This window comes from Cydia fagiglandana, chromosome 11, assembly GCF_963556715.1.
Source record: "Cydia fagiglandana chromosome 11, ilCydFagi1.1, whole genome shotgun sequence".
Classification (NCBI taxonomy): Eukaryota; Metazoa; Arthropoda; class Insecta; order Lepidoptera; family Tortricidae; genus Cydia; species Cydia fagiglandana.
In genome coordinates this window covers 13652508-13676110 of record NC_085942.1, presented here as the reverse complement: position 1 = coordinate 13676110, position 23603 = coordinate 13652508, and the positions used below count along the sequence as shown (strand labels likewise).

General features: G+C 36.7%; 1 protein-coding gene across 1 annotated transcript in view; it reads left to right on the top strand.

Annotated features, from left to right (window-relative positions):
- LOC134669045 (collagen alpha-1(IX) chain-like) overlaps nt 1–23603 on the top strand; it is a 218527-nt gene that overhangs the window by 110873 nt on the left and 84051 nt on the right. Inside the window, exons 2-3 of the mRNA XM_063526571.1 lie at nt 16414–16496; nt 18972–19519. Coding sequence (XP_063382641.1) covers nt 16414–16496; nt 18972–19519 — 631 coding nt within the window. The remainder of the gene's footprint in view (nt 1–16413; nt 16497–18971; nt 19520–23603) is intronic.

Below are 23603 nucleotides of genomic sequence, written 5' to 3'. Positions count from 1 at the left end.
ACTCACTTCATCTGAATATTATAAAATTCAAAGTTCTATTTAATTCAGACGTAAATATGAAATTTTCCGTAAACTGACGTATTTATCAAATCCCGTCGTTACACTTTCACAAACACATAATTTAAAACAAAAACAAGCGAACGCTGCATTGGAAATAAAATAGAGTGTAGCAAAAGCACGCAACATTATGGTTACGGTACACTCTACCACAAAATAAATAATAGTACTAGGTACAGAAGACTCACTCTCTAACAAAACGCGTCTGCTACGATCAGGACAGATATGGCCGCTAGGTGGCGACAGCGCCACGCGCAACTTATGGCTAGCCACCAAAATTGGTGTGGAACGGATGTGCTTGTAGCTACCTGTTGCAAAGCGACGAAATCGCGGAGTGAGCCACGCCTGACTCTACATAGTCTACATACAAATCGCACGCATAGGTACCTACTAATATACCTTTTAAATGAAAGTCAATTTACATTCTATCAAGTGACGTAATCCAATTTCGTAATAAAAATACATGTTCGTTAATCAGCATAAAATTTTGTTTCCACGCGTGAATTAAAGACATTTGATTCGGTTAAATTATGTTCTAATGTATGGGCAATAAAAACTAATTATAGCCAGCATTCTATGAATGTAGTATGATACCTTTGGGTATGGTGCTTTACGCACACTAGCGTCCCTCCCCCTCCCCCTGACGCAACCCCCCCTTTTAGCATGAAATATGTCCCGGTTTACGGTTTTTTTTATTTTTGAGAAAAGTATTAGAGTTAGGAAATAAGTGTAAAGGTAAGAAATAATCCTTAATAAATTTTAAACAAAAAAGGTTATATACAACTTTTTGGTAAGACTCACCATATTCATGTATTAACTTGTTGAAGTTCATTATAAGTTAGTACGTGATAGTACTGAAAAAAATCTTATACGGAAAATAAGCTTGCAAGGTTATTGTCCTGTATGATTTCTTTTAGTACTATCACGTACTATGTTATATTGATCTTCTGAAAGTTTTTCAACGGTTAAATTTTGTCGAAGTTCATCTAGCCATAGCATGAATATGGTGCGTCGTATCAAAAAAATGAATATAACCTTTTTTGTTCAGAATTTAATAGGGAACATTTCTTTTATTGACACTTTTTTCCTATATTGTATACTTTCCCTAAAAAACAAAAAAAAACTCCTAATCGGGACATATTTATGCTAAAAGGGGGGGTTGCGTCAGGGGGAGGGGACGGGACGCTAGCCTGCGTAAAGCACCATACCCAAAGGTATCATACTACATTCATAGAATGCTGGCTATAATTAGTTTTTTAAAAAACACAATTTGACCGAATTAATTGATTTAAATTGAGTCTTGCATTATAATAAATTCCCGGACGTCCGCGGACACGGCGCCCATTCAATTACCGCGGACGTTGAGTGACAATAATTACCGAAAATGTACTGTTCGCATTTTATCATACGATAAATTACTATAAATTGGACGTGGTATCGATAGGTACGACATTCAATGAGGAAATTTTACTCTGCTTTAAAATTGGCGAAGTAAAAATCGAATTACGTACATCATTAATTACCTATCTAACGAATTGCACCTTCATTTTATTATTTCTATTTTTAGCCCGTTTAGACGAAGAGTGTTGTTTGTATTGTGTATTAGGTAGACTATATATATTGTGTGCTATTATTTTTTATCTTGTATATTAATTCTGAGAGTGACATGAATACCACTATAATAAACTAAGTACCACAACATGTACCACAGGAATGCTCCCTCGTATTCGAGAGCTGACCGGCCGAAGACTTGCTCTCCTTAACAACTAACGCGCATAAACTAAGAATTTGGCTAAAACCCTTGAATAAATTTTGTGACATGACGATGTTGGTATAATTATATGTCACTGTAAAAGCCCGAAGTACGGCAAAACCTAGGATTTACCGGTAAAACCTAGGTTTTACCGATGCCGATCGGTAAAAGCCCGAAATGTTAAATCTTACTAGTTTATTTCGGGCTTTTATCAATACCGATATGGTAAATCCTAGGTCTTACCACGGCGACCGGTAAAGTTTGAATCATGCACTGATTCTCAACCCCTCCCGCTCAAACCCCCGTACACCGCACCGCATGCGCCGTTAAATGGGTTAGGTTAGGTTTGAACTGCGATCCTCACAGAACCGAACAAAAGTGGGTTAGGTTAGGTTAGAACTGCGAGCCTTACAGAAACGAAATGCTACTAGAAAAGTGGCTGGTTTTACCTCAGTTTCTACATAGTGCATTCCATTACCTAGTTTTTGTAATTCTTGATACTACAAAATAAATTGATCTATCATTATTAAATTCAAGCAACAATATAAATTAACAAAAATCAATAGGTTACAATATTTCCGAATCAGGCGGCGTGTAGAGGCGCGCACGGAATTCAAATCGCGACCGCGACCGCACGCATTAAATTCGCGGTGACGTGACAACATGACACGGACGCGCGATAACAGGGACGAATCACTTCCTATCGAGATTTTTGAAGTGAAAACTTCTTTAGCGGCGCTGTGCACTTTTTGTGATGGGGAAAAAAATATTAAACCCGCGAGAGCGTATGACGTAAGACGTGACGTCACGTGTCATTGAGTTTTTCTTTATTGATTTAAATATCATGTAGTGAGTTTCCCTCCAACTGGTACTAATATGACTCGAGTACTAACAGTGATGTGCTTTCGTGGGTTTCAAGTAATGCGACGAAATAACGCTAGATGACGTTAACCTCAATTATATTACCTAGTTTCTTTACAGGCGCTGTGTAATGTCATTGAGTTTTCACTTCTGCCGGCACTCCCGGAGTGCAACCCGTTGATTTTTTAAATCTATGACACAATAAGTGAATTTAAGAAATATGGCACGGTAAATGTTAGAAAAGGCTTTTTACTTAGATAAGAGATAAAATCCCGCACAAAGGTGTTTTGGGTATGAAAGAAAATTTACAAATCGTTAGATAACTGAACAAATCAAAACCTACTTAGTACACACTTGTGAGTAGTCCACCTTTCTCCAAGCACTCTGACTGTCACGGTTTCCAATTTCCAACAAACAACGTCACGTCCCGGCAAAATATAAACCAAAACTCTGTATTAAATACTTTGTGTATGATAATTTGGAATATGTAGAATGTTCACAAGTTTTACCGCAGGACTCATTTCGAGTTTGAAGGGTAAATAATATTCTAAACATTTCAAATTACCTATGTGTAACAATTATCCATAACCCAACATAATTCGGTCCTGCCGAAACTAAAACGATAAGCACAAGATTTAAATCTGGGACAAGTTAATAATATAGAGTGAAAATCCCTGTACACAATTACATATTATCACTGTCTGTACCTATCATTTTTAGGGTTCCGTACCCAAAGGGTAAAACGGGACCCTATTACTAACAGCCCGTTCACACAGAGTCTCCGTATTTACGGTACCCGTTTTAACGGATACAACAAAAAATTATGCTTTGTTCACACAGAGGCACCGTATAACGTTCAACGTATCCGGCATTAACTGAGAGCCTGTTCACACATAGTCTCCGTAATCACGGTACACGCGACGGGCCGTCAGGCCCGGAGCTTCACCCCGACTCCCGAAACGCGAGGCCGAAGGCCGAGCTGCGTGAATGCGGTGCTCATAAGCGTTCTACCAAGGCAACTGTCTTGATAAGCGGAGCCGGCGGGCCGAAAGCCCGACGGTGGAGCGTCGAGGCTCGCGAAGACCGAAGGCCCGAAGCGTCACACGCCCCAAAGCAAAACCAACCCTCCAAGTGATTTAATAAGCGAAGCGGCGGGCCGAAGGCCCGACGCTGAGCTTCGAAACCCAGCGAAGGCCGAAGGCCCGGAGCGTCCCTCACGATTTCTCAAGCACGCGAGGCCGTAGGCCGAGCTGCGGGAATGAAGTGCTCGCATGCGGACCTTTTCGTCCTAGCAAAAGTACAACTTTATTTCTTTTTCCCTTTGGAAAATAAACTACTACACAATTACAACAGCACAAACAACAGCAACAACAACATTACCAACAACAAGACATCAACAACAGCACCAACAACAAACAACACGCGCACCGCGGGCCCTCGGGCAGTTTATATCCAGTAAAAACGTACGGATACATGACGGATACGTATTCCGTTCATCCAGTATTCGATGACAAAACGGAATGTCATAATTTAACGGACCGATATTTTTTACTGTATACTGAATACTGTGTCATATGTGAAGTCGCTCATACAACTCCATACGCCATCAATGAAAAAAAACGTATACGATAAAACGGAACAGTAAAACGGAGACCCTGTGTGAACGCGCTGTAAGACTTCGCTGTCCGTCCGTCCGTCCGTCCGTCCGTCTGTCAGCAGGCTGTATCTCACGAACCGTGATAGCTAGACAGTTTAAATTTTCACAGATGATGTATTTCTGTTGCCGCTATAACAACAAATACTAAAAATAGAATAAAGTAAAGATTTAAATGGGGCTCCCATACAACAAACGTGATTTTTGACCAAAGTTAAGCAACGTCGGGAGTGGTCAGTACTTGGATGGGTGACCGTTTTTTTTTTTGCTTTTTTTTTGGTTTTTTTTGCATTATGGTAAGGAACTCTTCGTGCGCGAGTCCGACTCGCACTTGCCCGGTTTTTCCTTGTTGAGTGTAGGTAGGTATGTATACCTATACCTACTTACCGTAAAATATAATGAGGCAAAAATAATGCTGTGCTGGCCCAAAAGCGAATTCTGATGCTAATCACAGGTCAATCGGTCGCCAGGCTCAAGTTACTATACAACATACATATACATACATACATACATGTCATAAATACATACATACATACTACATAAATGTCTCATAAAGAATCAGTTTTTTTAAACTACGAAAGTAATGTGTCTTCGAATTATTTGAAAACTCGTATTTGTGCCATTAAATTGATCATACCACATTATTTTGGTTCTACTTAGTTCCAAAGTACGATAACAGTTCGAGCGATGTTCCTTACGTTTTTAACTTTATTATACATTTACCTACCTAAAAACATGTTCTAGGGCTAAACGGGTAATTACATCTTCTGTTTGATGCAATTGTATTTATTTTTTCATACTCAGACCTAACAGTTTCTATTATTTACTTGTCTCTGGTTTAGTAAATATCACCCCAAGCCATTTACAACTTCAGTGCCCTTTAGATATATTTGCTACGAACTACACCAATTACACTAGACGCTTTCAAACAAAATCCTGTAATTGAAGTTTCGTAAGAATTATTACTTGAAACTTTACAGGATTTAATTACTCCGATGGCAAGTAAGAGGTAATAATATTTCAACTGCTTCTATGGTGTAATTTTGTGAAATTAAATCATTGGTGTAAAATAATTAGTACTTACTGTGAATTTAGCAATCGGTTGGGATAATATTAAACGCACATTAGGATAATAACACGCTATAAAATATTAGCAGAAAATTTAATAAAGATTTTTTTTATACGAGACTAAACATTGTATCAAAGCAAAGTATCAAACCGGAGTAGGTATTGAATATTAGCCTACTAAATTAAAATAGGTTCTAACTTGTACTTTTAGGATAATACATTTTGACAAAATAAACAAAATACACTATTTTAAAAATATTGATAAAATGACTTAGACAATATATAGCCGCTAATTTCTTAATTTTATTGAAGTGTATGTCATTTCAAAATATTCTGCGAAACAATCAACGTTACTAATTTAATTAAATTCTCGATCAGACAAACGCAATACGTTTCATAGTAACCACCAATAAATCGAGATAAAATATTCCCGGGCCATACGTCAATAAATTAATTATTTTGTCCCTAGAATGGCAACAATTATGGTACCTAAAATGAACGACGTATGAGCATGAATAGGTAAGTTGATATCACGCTTTATAAAAGATACAGGCCGCGTAGCCAAGATGCCGATCGCTTACGCTCCGTAGCGATCGCAACGCAACTGTCACTGTCGCACTAATATGGAAGTGTGATAGAGAGACATAATGCTTTTCGATGTCGAAGCGATAGCGATTGTAAGCTTGGCTAGGCCGGCTGATGTTTTATCGATGGTCTGATGAGGGTCCTTTAAGTGGGCAACTGACTTGTTGACCTATTCTTGATGTACGAGTACTTATGAAGGGGGAGGCCTATGTTCAGCAGTGGACGTCTTATGGCTGAGATGATGATGATGATGATGAGTCCTTTAAGTAGGTAGTTATAATAGAAAAGTTTCTTTGAGTTTAACTTCTACTAACTTATTTGAGAGGACATTCTCCCCACTGGCGATATAATGATGCCCGTTGATATAGTTAATTGACAATGTTTAACTGAACAATAGTCTTTTCAACCCACACACCTGACAGACACTGATATTATTAATTTATATCTCACATATTCACATTAGGTATTATTTTGCTATCAGGTACCTAATTTAAAAAGTTTAACTTCTAATTACCATACCCCGGCCGGCGAGAGCAAAAATGCGTTGACAGCTTAATAGTGCGAGGACACACACTTTGGTCGATGTCGATAAAAACAACACGATGTACTGGACCACCGTTATGATATGCAGAAGTATTAATTATTGTTGTAAACAAAATTAAAACCAAGTGTTTGTATTTATTCAGTATTTTATGTAATTTTCGTAATATACAATTAGCATTTTTTCTAAATTTTCTGATTTTAAACTCCTTCGCCTTGCCGATAAAATCCATTTCATCCAACTAAAGGACCGTTCTAAATCTACTGTAGTAATCGGAGCAAAACGAAATAGTGATTATGAATTTGTTCTGTATTAGGTAGTTCCACTTCTCTGCCAGATATCAATTTATTTAAATTGTTTAAAGTTAAAATGCCAACGTTCTTCTTCAACAGATTCTGATACTTATTGTGAATAACTTTATAATAATAATAATTTTATGTTGATAGAAAATTGTTTTAGGGTTATTCTTAGAAACGCGTGGAGGTGTTAAGTTGAAATAAATAACAAATACTAATGGCTCAGTTTAAAAAAAAAATTGTGCTTAATTAAAAGTCGACTATTCTATCGATATCCATATGTCGATAGAATAGTCGATATTTAATTAAGCACTAGGAGCAGACGCATTTTTGCTCTCGCCGGCCGGGGTATGCTAATTACTTATGATTATTTAAATTGCTATTTTATAATTATTTTAAGAATTTAAAAAAACCGGGCAAGTGCGAGTCTGACTCACGCACGAAGGGTTCCGTACCATAAAGCAAAAAAAAAAAACAAAAAAAGCAAAAAAAAAACGGTCGCCCATCCAAGTACTGACCCCTCCCGACGTTGCTTAACTTTGGTCAAAAATCACGTTTGTTGTATGGGAGCCCCATTTAAATCTTTATTTTATTCTGTTTTTAGTATTTGTTGTTATAGCGGCAACAGAAATACATCATCTGTGAAAATTTCAACTGTCTAGCTATCACGGTTCGTGAGATACAGCCTGGTGACAGACGGACGGACGGACGGACGGACGGACGGACAGCGAAGTCTTAGTAATAGGGTCCCGTTTTACCCTTTGGGTACGGAACCCTAAAAATACATTGTCAATATCATTCGTTGTTGGGAAACAAGTAATTACAATGAAACAAAAGTTTAAAGAAATGTACCTATATATTTTTTTATAGGAAACAGGTTTGTACAATTTTTTTTTCAGTTCAAACCACTTTGAAAAATGTTAAACAATTTTAATACCTATACAGGAATCCCAACAAGTATTAAAAAGAGCTTGCTTTCCGCAAAGCAACTTAGGTTCACCGCATGAAACGCCTCAATACCTACTCGTGTATGTATACGGCTCGAATCTTCAAGGGCCGAAATAAGTACAATTTATACTTTCATGGCTAACAAGGTAACCACGATATTTTCTTTCACCGGCGAGTGAACCATGAATTTGTTAACACCTACATACATAAATTTCGCAAAAGCCGGCCCGTTAAAAAGGCTCGGGTGCTTTTGGATGGTTGATTGCTTTTTATTCCACGTTATGTAAGAGGCTAAGTCAGTGAAATATTTTTTTAAATTGCTCTACTGGACTGACTATGAAAAGAGCGAATTTTATTGAGTTACATACTGATGGTGAGACACATCGTATATTTGTTGTGAAGCTATTGAATGTACAGTTAGCGTATGATAGAAGGCATTATAGCTACGTGAACCACGTGATAAAGTACTAATTTATACAATATTTGTAAATCGTGGCTTATTCGAGTTTCACAAATTGGGATAATTATGTAGGAACATCAAATAACTTACTGTACCTAACTTTACACTCAAGTCTAATCCACAAAAGACTTGATATAATTCAATAAGCAACACATAATAAACTTTCCGTTCGATAGGCGTATCGATATAGGACTAAAAGGAAGCCCGATGACCTCCTTCAGCCGTTTGATGGATTGGCCCATAGGACTTTTGTTCCAACTACGGTAATTAATTTGGCCCGTCTATAGAGTTGTCGGGTGCCATTGGGGTTGCGTTAATCTAGCACACTTTGACCGACAAGAGAATAGTCCCGTATCTCGGTTTCTGACATGTGAATGAACAATACACTATTGGTTAATTAGAAACTGAATACATTGATTGGGGTGGTGCTTCGATTCGATGAACGCGTCGAATTTATTCCAGAATGTGGCATGCCCGCTAAACAGTCACAAAATAGTTTCGGCCCGACTCGAATTCAGATACGTCAATTAATAGATCTAGAAACGATATGGATTAGATATGTCAGAGTCAAATGTGACGTTTCTTCAAACAAAAACGTCACTTACGACAATGACACATCTAATCCATATAGTTACTAGATCTATTAATTGGCGTACCTTAAAGTTCGAATCGGGCAGTTTGTCTCACTTTAGAAAAGTCTCTATTACCGTTTGAGTAACCGCAGTTTTGCCTGGCAAAGGGAATGCAGTTATTTTGAGCCACCGTGTATATTAATAGTAGTATAGTAATTGCTCAACTCAACTAAGATAAGGTTACCGATAGAAACTAAAATGTTATTAAATCTTGATATTTAAGTGCCTGTTCATTACATTATGCAAATGCAAATCACCTTTGAAATACAATCCCAAAGCCTACGCACTTGTTTGCTTACTCAAAATGGGAATCTAAACACGATTTGCTACATCAGGCGTCGCGTCGAGTCGTAGCACAATTTAGTTAAGAGTCACACTAATCTAGCCGCCACCAAAGTTACGCTCTAAATTTTACATTTTAAAAATCTAAAATTGTTACATACAAAATTTGTACTCGCTCCATTTTCTTTTAATAACAAATTTTAGAAATGTAAACTATTTAATACCAGATTTCTATCAAATTCCAGTGATCGTACATTTTCCAGCATTTTTAGTGCAGCAGAGTGGTGTTAACGGAATTGGTATAGGATAATTTTAATTGAAATGGTAAATGAAGGTTAATATTAACGTAATTAACGCTAATTAATCATTAGGGTTGAAATTATTTATACCAATTCCGTTAACACCACTCCGCTGCACCAAAAATGCTGAAAAATATGTTTTCCAGATATGTACTTGTAATTTTATTTTATACAAGACACTTCATATTTAAGATTCCTCTTGATTGTGCTTTATTAAATTTCAAAGATTCAAAAAGTATATTGTGTCAAAAAAAGCTATGACTTAATTGCTTCAACCACAATTGAAATTATAAGTAACACAAAATTCTCGATTTTTAAGGTAATTGTCCAAAGAGGGGACTAATTTACAAATACTTTTTTCCCCTTAATGTTCACAATACAAAATTACCTCTTCAAAATGTATTGTTGGATTTTAATAAGCAGTATAATCCCTTGTGTAAATTAAATTATATTCTCAGAAATATAATAAACACGATTCAATGTAATATTTGCAATATGGCATTATGTAAACATGGTATAAGTGATGGGTACTTAATGTCGCTATTTATGTTTTATGTACATTTTAGGGCTTAATAGCCAACTTTATCACTAAAGTCAAAGTAGTGACTTATTCTGATAGTAGTAACAGGTTATAAATATGATCAGGATTTTTATGGATGTGACACTTCAATGAGACACGTCACTTTTAACACTGACAGATCATATCCATAACAAATCTTAATCACATTCATAGCCTGTTATTTTAATCAGAATAAGCCTTGTAGTATTTAGTAATCAACCTCACCAGTAATGGATTTAATTTAATCAAGTTTTGTGTACCTATCCTATTTAGATACCTACTCTGTAGGTAGTTATATGTTGCATGTCAGAAAGACTTACACCCGGATTTTAAGTACTTTTTCATACATACCTACAATTCCGTTGGAATTAATTACATTATATTAATCAATTACTAAAAAAAGAATATTAATACTGACACTAATATAAATTAGGTTGGTGAATACGTAGTGTACATACCTACACAACATGAAATAATGCATTTTACGTCCATAGCTGAGCACAAAATGCGTAAAGGTTATATCACTAAATCATGTGCTAACTATGGCACGCTGGGCTAAACATGTTTGTTAACTAGGTATTGACACGCCCTCAGTACCTTGCACAAGCCAAAATTCTGAAAGCTAGGGCGAACTAAATCAATGGACGTATAGATTCCGATTGCGTACCTATAAATATCGATATATAAACGATTACAGTAATAGTACTTATTCCAATTTTGATGGACATAGTCATCAAAGATGGGTTTCATGGGTTGCTTTTTGTGTCATCTCTATATAAATATGCGTTAAAGAGACAAAGAAATGGGTAATGAACCAATAATTTAAGCTTTTTTTCGAGTAAATCAAACGTCACGACCGTTTTATGACACCTTGCCCTTAGTAACTTCTGCTGCTGACTGTACATTAAATTACCAGTCCAAGAACTAACGTTATAATAACGTTAACCCAGTTTCAGTACTTAGACAATCATAAAATTCTCGCAATTCAAATCAAGCACGAAGCGATGATTATCTGTTCACACTTCAATTGGCTTAGGCGTCTCAAATCCTTTAAAACTATTAGTGTCCAAGAAACGTTGTCAGACTATTACAACAGACGCTTAAATTAACTTCAATTAAATGTATTCACGGAATCCAGGATCATCCTCATCATCATCTCAGTCATAAGACGTCCACTGCTGAACATAGGCCTCCCCCTTGGACCTCCATTCGTACCGGTTGGGAGCGACCCGCATCCAGCGACAGGGTCGACAACAAGGTCGTCCATCCATCTTGTGGGTGGACGTCCTACGCTGCGCTTGCTAGTCCGTGGTCTCCACTCGAGCACTTTTCGACCCCATCGGCCATCTTCCAGGATAGTCTTATGTATCTTTCAGTAGGAGTAGCAGCGAAAGAGCTATTTGTTGTTTGTCCTTGTCACAGTCTCACATTGTATTTGTTCCCCTCCGTAAGTTTAGTATGTGTTTTTAACATAATTTCAGTTTGACAAATTATTATACCATTATTTGCCAAAGGTTATTTTCCTGTCAAATGTAAAATTTAGCTGATTTTCGTATTCTTGTTAATAGCGGATGGTGCTGGACCTAACATACGGCGTTGCATGAACAAGAGATTACCTTTGGCAGGATTGGATCAAAAATCTCGGTGGCTCCACTTCTTGAATCCATCCTTGGGTCCTAAGGACCAATCCTGCCAAAGGAAATCTCTTGTTCATGCAACGCCGTGGTTGACGTTTTTATGCTCTGAGCAAACACAACTATAAAGTTTTAGTTTCAACGTTAATTTAATTTTGTTAATAATTTAAAATTGGAGGATTAATACGATAGGCTAAAATAGGGGACTATTTTCCAAGTTTTAAGTTGTTTCTTGCACGCAATATACATATTATTACCTCGTAGTCACTGCTCTTTTATAAATAAAATACATCCTTCATTTTACTGAATAATAGTTACTGCAGTGGTATTATTTACGTTTTGCCGTTTTTTAAAAAACGGCAAATCACCTGGCTCAGACAGCCTGCCATCGGAAATTTTCAAATATGGTGGACCAAGTATTAGGTCAAGGCTGTTTGAGCTTATCAACTGCATATGGGACGTTGAGACTGTACCACAAGACTGGAAGGATGCTTCCATTACCAAACTGTACAAAGGCAAAGGGGACCTATCAGACTGCGGTTCTTTCAGAGGGATCGCCCTACTTTCTGTGGCTGGCAAAATACTTGCCCATATTTTCAATAGGCGCCTTAATACACTCGCCGAGAGCTTCCTTCCTGAATCCCAATGCGGGTTTCGGCCAAATAGAGGTACGGTTGATGCCATCTTTGTTGTCAAGCAAATGCAAGAAAAAAGCCTTGAACAACACCGTGACCTCTATTTGTGTTTTGTGGACTTAGAAAAAGCCTTTGACCGTGTTCCTAGGTCAGCCCTGTGGACCGTCCTAGAGAAGTGCGGGTGCTCTGTGAAGTTTGTCAACTTGGTGCGCCAATTTCACGAGGGCATGACTGCCCGCGTACGTCACGAAAGCGCTTACACAGAGCAGTTTCTGGTCACTAGCGGCGTTAAACAGGGCTGTGTCATGGCTCCGACCCTATTTGCTATTTACTTTTCCGCGGTAATGAATGATGCCCTTCAGAAATGTAACCATCAGATCATGGTAAATTCTCGAATGGACAAAAGTATTTTTGATCTTGCGCGACTCAGAGCTAAGCGAAAAGTCCACTCAACAGCAATCACAGAAGTTCTCTACGCAGATGACGTTTGCCTGATGGCACATACCCTAGAAGATTTGCAAAGGTATCTGGACAACTTAGACGATTCTTGTCGGAAGTTCGGATTGGTGATCAGCGCGTCGAAAACCCAGATTCTTAAACAACCTGCACGAGGCAAATCTGCGAATGACGCTGCTGTTTACCTCAGCGGCAACGCTTTAGAAGAAGTAGGAACTTTTCGTTACCTTGGGAGTCTATTGCGGAGCGACAATCGTCTCGAGTCCGAGATATCCTCAAGGATCGCTAAAGCTGCTGCAGCCTTTGGCGGCCTCAATCAACGAGTTTGGAAATCACACGACCTTAGCCTCCTCACTAAGCTCGCCGTTTACAAAGCAATAATTTTACCTTTGTTGCTTTATGCTTCGGAGACCTGGTGCCTGTACAAGGGAGACGTCAAACGTCTAGACTCTTTTCATCTAAAGTGTCTCCGGGCAATTCTTCGGCTGAGATGGCAGGATCGTATTCCAAACTCAGAGGTTCTGCGTCGCACTGGCATGACGGGTATGGAATGCCTACTCATGAAAGGTCAACTGCGTTGGTGTGGACACCTTGTACGCATGCCACCATCAAGATTGCCTAAAGTTGTGTTTTACTCCGAACTAGCTTCGGGTAAACGCAAGGCCGGTGGACAATATCTACGGTACAAGGACGTCCTGAAACGCCATCTGTCGGCCACCGGCATATCGTGTGAATCGTGGGAGGAGCTTGCAACTCGGAGATCGGACTGGCGAACTGCGGTCAACACTGGTCTCAACGATTTCGAAAGTGCACGCCTCGAAGATCTTGACGCTAAACGCCAGCTTCGAAAATCTCGGCCCAAGCCCACCTACACATACACTTACGACTCTAATGGCGAGCTTTACTGCATGTCTTGCGGCCGGAAGTTTAAAACAAAACTCGGTTTCGCAAGTCACGTTCGAGCCCATGCACGTCAGGCTTTACTGAATACCTGATACTGATTTGTCCGGGTGTCGCCGTCGACGGATACGTCTGGGAGGACATCATTATTTACGTGGAAAATGGTTTAAAGCTAAATTGTTTAGGTAGCCGGTAAATAAAAAATTGAAACTAAAATAAATATACATTAAATTAAAGTTATCTTAAATACAGTATTAATGACTAAGCTTAAAATATTTTTATAAAATTAGTTTCTGAAGTATGATGTTAAAGATGCTGGTCGCCATTCCTGTAGTTTGTTCGCGTTAAGAATGCAGTAAAATCATCAATGCGTAGTGACGCTCATACTCATAACCAACCAAACTGATTTTACTGCATTTAGGTACGCGTATACAGGTATAATTTTTCTATTCCCAGGTAATTACTTCCTAACTGTTAATTTAGTTTTATAGGCACAAAACGTTACAATAATATAAAGTAACGAATGTTAATTTATTTGCATGTTATGTGAAAAACTACTTATGAAAAAATTATTGCACTGCAAAATTTAAAAGCTGCAACACTAAAGCGATGATTTAAGCTCCAACACAATGGAGCACATAGTTTACGGCTACTTAATAACTGGCTGTACTCAAACTTTGCTTATTCCTCTTTTTGAAATGTTTCATGTATTTCCTGAATGATAGCAAAACTTTAATATTAAACGGAATGTGAAAATAGCGTGAGAGAACTCGGACCATAATTTCAACTGAATACAAATAAAAAGTTATTGATGAGTTTCCTAGAGTTAATACAAGTACATTTTAAGCTTCGAGGCTTATTCGAACTTTAAAAAAATCAACTTGTTTTGAGATGTTTGGCGATAATATTATTAGCAGTGTATCTTACGAGTACGTGCGTAAATATGCACACATATAAACCATATCTTTGGCCTGGAGCCTAGGCTATACTGCTCATCAGAACAACTATGTGTATAATTATTTTTAAGGTATTAGAATGTTCTTCGTTTAGAATATTATCGATCTATAAATATTATAATATGTGTATTATCTTTTGGTCGTTATTTTATTTATTACTTGATTCTATACTAAGTATTGCATTCAATATCAATGTACCAAAGAAGCCAACAAAAGACTATCCTGGATTAATGCTCGGACACACCCAACGGGTCCGTTTAATTATAACCCATTTGTAATCAATGCACGTTCACAAAATGAACGGCCTTCATTCGAAACTGATTGCGCTAAAATATCCAATATTCGTGTCAATTAATGCTCTTTTCACGGTCCCCAACACGATTCCATCTGAATTGCAAATCGATATTTTTTTCCTTCCCTGCTGCAGTCCAAACTCGACATGGATCTCTAGTGAGGTTCCTTTCCCGGTAGTATTTACTAAGCGGGAATATTACTCTTGGACACATTCCTGTCAGACTCGTTTACATTTTGAAATATTGATATGTTTTAATCATTATCATTTTTGTTTAAAGCAGAATATATTGCATTTGACCTACTAATAAATAACTAAAAGAACGATTGATTTCTAAATTCTTAGTATAAATAGCTCTCCAAGAACTAGGCTCTATTACAAAACTACTATAACTGAAGCCTATCATAACTTTTTTGATGGCTGACAGAAGTATTCGAACAATGAGATACGTCAAATACTAGATATTGAAACGATATGGATGCGGATATGTCAGTGTCAAGAGTGTCGTTTTTGTTTGAAAAAGTGAAAGAAAACGTGAGTTCACGTTCAAAATCGTATAAAGTTATGGTATGAAATAGGTTTCTAGCGTCAAAATTGAAATAACGCTCATAATTCAATTTTAAAATTACCAGCAATCTTGAAATAAAATTATTTAGCAACTGAATATATAAACAGTTATAATTTTATAAATTCAGAGTGCATAATATTGTTTATGACCTATATAAAACCTTCATGTATGAATAAATAAAATTGGCATATATTTGGGACATCACTACATGGATCTAATTGAAAATGCGACGCCTCTCCGTGGCTGGTTCAAGTTTGTTTTGCTTGCTGAATTGGTTCGTTTGCACACTTTGATCATTTATCAATGTGAAACGAGCTACAATATTGCGAGTAAAATGTCAATATACACTATTTTTACATCGATTTTAACCAAGTGGCAATTTGAGGTTATTACTATATCCAGTTGAAAGAATTTTCTGTTGTAATGACAACCCTTGAAATGTAAGTGAGTGTAGTTTGATTGGACACAAAAGCTCAAAACACTAAGTTTTTTTTTTAGATTTTTAGTATTTGTTTTAATGAGTCCCACTGAGTAAAGTGAGTAGGTATCTTGCGCCGGTTTCTTCTCCTGGCTGTGGTGCAGGGTTAGAACCAGTGGTAGTTTCTGACGTTCATAAGTGCATTCAAATATGCGCAAATTGAAGAATAAACCCTCAATAACATTCAATTTGTATTAACCTTTTTTGTCTGCCAAAACTAGATTTAAGTACTCCATTACTTTTATTTATTAAGTTTTTGAAATAAAATGATGTAATAAATGGTATCCCTTTTTGACGTTTTTTTTATTGTTTTAAGTGCTTGACTATAATAACTTTGGCTTATCTGCCATTTCATTTTGTTACGTACTCGTTTTACATAAACCTATCTCCATCTTAGTTTTCTACTAAATAACGTCTTTAAACGAGACGCAGTTCTTTTATTTTCACCTATATTTTTGTAACAAGACATGTTTAAAGAACGTGTTATCCTTATTTCCAGGTGTCGAGCGCTACCGATCGCTCTTCTCTCGGCGCTCACGGCGGCTAATGATGGATTGTTCGGTTCCTCTAAATATCCAAACGGTAAGGCTTTACTCAGTTTAAGAAATACTTCCATGGGAAAATTTTGCGAACAGTTTTTTGTTTGCTCTGCGGTTCTGGGCCCAATTTACAGTGTTGAAAAGTTGTAAATACTGCTTGAGATAAAGAGAAATTTTAAAAGCTGCTTTGCGACTGTCATAATAAGATTATTCATGTTTCACTGATTTTGCTATTTTTGCGATTAAGAACTCGAATTACTGATATCAAATTTAATTAAATAATTGATTAAAAGATAAACTATTTGAACAGGCAATTTTAAAAGCACCTATGCCTACACAATGATAGACTGGTAGAGAATGCCTCATGGCATTAATTAATCCGCCTTTTGCACTGTAAGGTTATCTCTTGTGTTCTGTTCTGTTTAAATAAATGAATTATGAGTACGTAAATAATGGTTTAATGATAGGTACTTGCTAACTACATCATTTATAAACAAAGTTTTTCTCAGTTTTGGAAAGGAGTTTTGTTTTTTACCATTTATATTGTATATTGCTTTACAACACATACAACGATGTTTCTGAACCTCAAATATTAGGTTAACCTGCATCCTGCATGTAACGTCAGCCTGTAATAGAAATATCCAAACTAGAATAGACAGAAGGCTTATCTGCAGGAAACTCGCTGGGCCCAATTTGGAGCGGTGAATAAGTGAAAAGACGGCTTGCCTACCATATCAGGGTAAATCGAATCCGTATCTAGACACGCGGCAGCGTGTCAAGCCAAGTTCAAGCAAAGGAACTGGCTAGCCAGCGCCGAGTGTAATATTACACGAACCACTTGGTGCCACTTTTGACCCTTCTATAACTCAAAACATCTTTGACGTAAACACATAAAACTACGTGTGTTTAATTATATCCATAAGGATATCTAGAAGCCCAAATTTTATCAGAATTACAATATATATAAAATGATTGATATAATTAAAACTGGCCAAGTCAAATCTAACCTACTTTAAGATCTCACATTTTTTTAAATAACAGCAATTGTTATAGGTATCCAATAAAGCAAAGAAATAGAGTTTAATACTTGTTTATAATGTTATTTTGTTCCTATAAATACATATTTGGATTTTGCATAGAACTTGGCAGTGGCACTCATTTAGATCTCCATTCTTTTTGCGGCGAGCCCCACAGCCAAGCATAATTTTTGTATTGAACTTGGCTCTCCTTTTTTACATTTATGTTTTTGGTGGGATAGAATAAACAACGATGGAGATTTACACTAAAGAGGTTTTGCATGTCGTATTGTTTATTTTTAACCACTTTGAAGCGTTGCTGATGTTGATTCAATAGTCTAAAAAAATCAAAGTGCGAATGACTTAAATAATTTACCAACCTATACTCAATTTTAGGTTCTTAAATAATAAAAAAAAAAATGTACGCGATGGCATTGCCGCGCTGAATCATTAATTTCTGCCGGCAGATCTTTGCCCTTGATTTTTCATATGTTAATATAAATTCTATTTGTAATATTAATATTGAGTTTTCTGTATAAACGAACATCGCAAGTTACAAGCAAATAACCTGCACTTTGAATATCGGCCATGTTAATATTGTAGCCAACGGTTACTCAGGCTCCCTAACTTTCAATCTTGGATGGTTAGTTAGTCTTTACGTTAGCGTTAGTTAGTCTTCAGCTAAAGGCTAACTCTGTAACTAACGAACACGTAAGTTTTGTAACTTAAACCTACACTTAGAAACGCTACTAACCCAAATACTTAGTATGAAGATTATTTAAATATCCCCTAGCTTACATAGTCTTTCTTTCGCTGCCTTCTTTTCCTATGATTTTGACGAAGTAATTGCTCTACCTCAATGGAGGTCTTCTCACGCTACATATTACGCTGCGTCGTATCGCTCGCCAATTTAAAGATATCTCCATCGAAAAGCTATGATCTACTATATGATCTACAAACAATGACCGATTATGCTTAAAAACTCAGCCACTAAGTATTGACTTGCAATATCAATACTTCCTATAAACGAAATATCTAAATTAAAATCTATACAATCAGTACCAATTTTGTTTACAAAGTTGCCAGAGTCGGAGACAGTTGTTTATGTATACAATACTAATCCAAATTACACTAACTGCGACAGACGGGAAGATTGTTTTAAAATGCAAATTGCACCAGCCCTGACGGTCGTTGCTCCATCGATCAATACTAGTTATATTTACTACTTTTGCCCACTGTCTAGATCGGCTTTTTTATACTGTGATCCCTGGTATAAGTAGGGCTGGAAGAAAAAATAATTCTTACAACACTCTTCTACTTACAATTTCTTATTCTACTTTCTTATTCTTACAATGTCTTACAACCAAGTTATTAAGAAGAAATCTTCATCAATTTAAGAGCTATCCTCTAGTCGGTGGAGGATTAATTATTCAGAATATTTTTAGACATGTTATAGACATATATTTATACAAAAACTAATGAAGGGAATTGTCTCATTTCAGAAGTACCGGAATATGACCTACTGCACGCAATCGGCGTTCCCTTCAGCAACCCTAAGACACAATACTTCGATGAAGGCTTGGACGGATTCCCGGCGTACGGCCTTAAACCCGGCTCCGACATCAAATCACCCTATCGCCTCTTCATGCCCGAAAAACTGTACCCTGAATTCTCCATAACAGCCACAGTCCGACCCGCCACCGAGAACGGTGGCTTCCTATTCTCTGTCGTAAATCCTTTAGAGACGGTAGTCCAATTGGGAGTACAATTGATCCCGTCGGGGAGAGATCTCACAAATATATCCCTTTTATACACCGATGCAAATGTCTATGCCCTCTCGCAGACAATTGTATCGTTCGCTATACCATCTTTTTCTAAGAAATGGAGTCGGTTCGGATTGAAGGTTACTACGGAGAATGTGACGTTGTATCTGAATTGTCACGAGTTTGATACCGTGCCTGTGAAGAGGAATCCGTTGGAGTTGGTATTCGATTCGGCATCTACGTTGTACGTGGGGCAGGCGGGACCGCTTATCCGAGGTGCTTTTCACGTAAGTTGAACTTTATTATCCTTTTTAGCGGCAAACATCATCTTGATAAAAAACTATGGGAGAGTAAATGTACCGAAAATTTGTATATATGACTTTCTGTCCAACTGTGAAATTTTCAAAGACATTTGGTTTCTTTGCCTCCCGAGGTTATTAAAGCTGAAGAAATTTTGCAATTTTTTCTGTTATAATTAATAATTCTGAAACTTTATTTGAATGATTAATTCACCTACTTAGAAATAATTAGGTCCGAAGCCGTGGATATTAAAAAGGTTCTTCGAAACCTCATTATCTTTAATGAATTCAATAAAAGCCAGAATTTTTGCGAGCTCTGTAGATTTTGTATAATTCAGAGTATATTAAAACTTATTACATATATACAACTAACTTAAAAAGTGACAAAAATTTTAGCTTTCATTGTTTGTATTTTTAATCTTAGTATTAGTTGATAATACCTAATGATAGTCTGACAACTTATCAACCACATGATACAGAAAAATGCTTTTTACATAAATAAGTGATGTGATTGCTACTACAGGCTAAATGTTTCTTATTAAATTGACATCGAGTAGTGACGCGGCGATTTTCTGTGAGTGACGGACACGCGTGTATTAGGTCTACATAATTACCTATATCAAATTTGTGGGCTCAGAGACGGTCCCACCAGCTGCCATTAACATGGTAAGTAGGTAGTCCATCTGCTTTATTCGGCTCAGCCTTGATATGTTTTCTGAATAAGTTTTGAAATAATTATAATTCATATTTGTAGGTTAATTCTTATTTCTTAAGGTTACATTTGGATGACGGCTAGCAGCTACTGTTGCACTGTCACTATTACTAGACACACTAACAATTTCTCGATCTCGATAAACTGCTTTGCCGTCATTGTCGCACTGTTATTTCAATCAAAACTTTCATTTCAATCCGTCACTCATTTTATCAAAGTAATTGACAGTGAAATACCCTAATACCTTAACTTAAGTAACATAGTAACAGACGCTGCTGCAAATGTAATCATCACTGTAAAGGTTAAATCCGAATGTCACCTTAAATTGAGCGGATTGCTGGCTGGTTTAAATAAAATTTATCTGCCCTAAACAATAAATACCAAGATAGCACTATCTTTCACCAAGAGGCATCGCAAATATCCGTGTGTCCTCTATCCCTTTATGTAACGTTGTTTGTCTCGTTTATCGTGCGTCTGTGTTGACAAAGCCGCTTTTACTGGGGGCAGATAAACAAAATTCTGTCACACAAATTTTGGGCCCAAGAAAATTTAATACTATTTGGCCGTGCTTGACATATTTATCCGAGTTTTATCTTAGCGTTTGAGAATTGGTTCAAAATGTACAAACATTTAGTTTTTTACATGAAAGTATGTAAATAAACAATGGAAGGCGTATTTAATTGCATATACGACGGATATTGTAAATGCTTACTATCGATACGAATTTTAGCAGAAAATCTCGATAATAAGTATGTCTTGACTAACCTATAGTAGGCAAAATAAGCTATCAATTGCGTTACATTATGAAGAGCTGCAACATTAAGTAATTTACAATAAAACTACATTCATTAATATCAACTAAAGGGCGCTAGCGTAAATATTATTATTTACCTACTTATTTTTAAGTTTCGTACGTGTGGTTACGCTTTTGATCGTAGACAAATTTGCTTATACCAGAGAATCTGTCTCGGTTTAGGAGGAAATTATTTTTCAGAGGAGATTCAATTTGATAATGAAATTTTATTCATAAGTCCTAATAAAACATAAAACACCATGCACTATTAGGTACCTACATATTGTCGAATTTTTTGTGTAATTAATCAATTAAACCTACCAAATGTAGCCCTAGAATTCAATCGAAAACATGTAAACTTCTTAATCCCATATATACCTACATCGAAGTTATCTATCTATTAGGTAGGCTAGTTAGACCACCTGCAAGTTCTGACTAGACGCAGTTTCCCAACTATCACTGTGTTACAGAGCTTGAGCCGTTGTTTTTCTTGCCGGTTTTGCTTCACCTAGATATCTACAAAGTTTTCAGGTGAAACTCGTCCAAGTTTATACGCAAACTTGCAAGCGCAAGGCCCAGTTTTGCATATCAAACTGTAAGCAGTTATGCTAGAGCTCTAAATTGTATCGAATAAGTTTCTTGGGAGTGTAGGTCTTATTGCGGTCGTAGTGTATGCAAATTGAGCGTGCGCCGAACTGTTTTTGTTTAAGCCAAGATTATACAGTGGGCTTCGTCTGGAGAATTTCCTGTAGAACACGATTGCATAACTATTTCACTATTTTAAGAGATAGGTACGCTAAGTTTAGTGATAATGGTACAACATAATATAATTAACAGGAGAGATTAAGGTGCAACGCAAAATTTTAAATCATAAATCATTTATTTGCGTGAAAAGGGTATGTTTAAAAAAAACGCGGCTAGTATTCTGTTGGCTACTTATTTTACAATTGATGGACATCATTCTAACTAACGTTTATAAACCATAAAAGTGCCGATGTCTCGAAAATAATGATATTTTTACTATGGGTAATTTTACTAATCTTGTAGTCCATCAGCTGTTCTATAATCTCTTTAAGTCTTGGCTCTGGTTTTAAGGACAACCTGTATGTAAAGGAACAGCTTTGAATATATACAAGTTTATGAAATTAAAGTCCATGTAGCACAGTTAAGTATTTACAAATTTCCATGGTACTTTTATAGATTCTAGACAATTATTAATATCACACATCACGCTGCTCGGAAGGACTAGTATAAGCTACGAAATTTACCATAACTTAATTTCATTTATACGTATTTATTTCTAAAAGCAATCTTCTGTTAATACGAGTATATTAAATTGAGTTTTCATTGTATTATGTGCATATTATTTTAAGGACAATTAGTGCTGCAATTTAGAATACTAAAGTGAAGTACGAGTATTGAAGAAAAGGGGTGGAGAGCAGCTAAACGTCTTGTACCTACGCATACTCGTACGTACTTAAATTAAATTAAATTAAAAATATTTTATTTCGGACAAGATATCCATATTCTATACAACATAAATAAATTACAAAAACACTTAGGCCCATTTGCACCATTCCACTAACCCGGGATTAAGCGGTTAAACCGTTAACCTAGTGTCAAATTGTACTGGTAACCGTGGTAACGCCAGGTTTAACCGGTTAATCCCGGGTTAGTGGAATGGTGCAAGTGGGCCTTAAACGCCAGCAGAAGGTAGTCTAAGGCCCACTTGCACCATCCCACTAACCCGGGGTTAAGCGGTTAAACCTAATAACCTAATGTCAAATTGTACTGGTAACTCCAGGTTTAACCGGTTATCCCCGGGTTAGTAGAATGGTGCAAGCGGGCCTAAGGGTCGGTTGCACCAAACTGTTTGTATCATTAAAGAGTTCGATATTTTTTTATGTATGGAAAGTTTCATAGGAAAGCGCCGAGGCGCGCCGGCTGACGTTGATCAGTCTGTCAAATGTGGTTGGTGCAACTGGGCCTATACAATAATGCGAATACAATACGTGCTAAATACTTATTTCCCAGAATATTCCACTTTCATTGCAACTACTGGAAGTAATAAATCGTGATATTATTGTTTGCTGATAGTAGTTTTATTACTGTCGGCAAAGTTCATAAGTGAATAATATAACATACTTATAGACCACTATATAGAGCAGAAACTTGAATAGGGGAGGGGTGGGTATTAGTAGGGTAGAGATATATATTCGAGTTGTAAAAGTTTTTCAAGCCAGAGAGAGATCGTAATGACAATAGGGCCTGCGCATTTATTCGTGTTCATTGCGTAAACTACTTGCGTTTACTTAGTAGCAATAAACGCAAGTAGTTCAAGCAAGTACCTACTTGTAAGTATTTGAAAAGCTTCTTGAATGCCGAAGTTTTCAGAAGTCCATTTTTTATCTGAAACTGTTTTTTTTAAATATTTTATATCACTATCACGATAGTGGCAAACAAGCGTACGACCCGACTAATAGTAAATGACCACCACTCACTCACGACTTCATGTTTTATTTAACATAAAGTCGTATGTATAATTACTTAACATTCATTAGGTAATT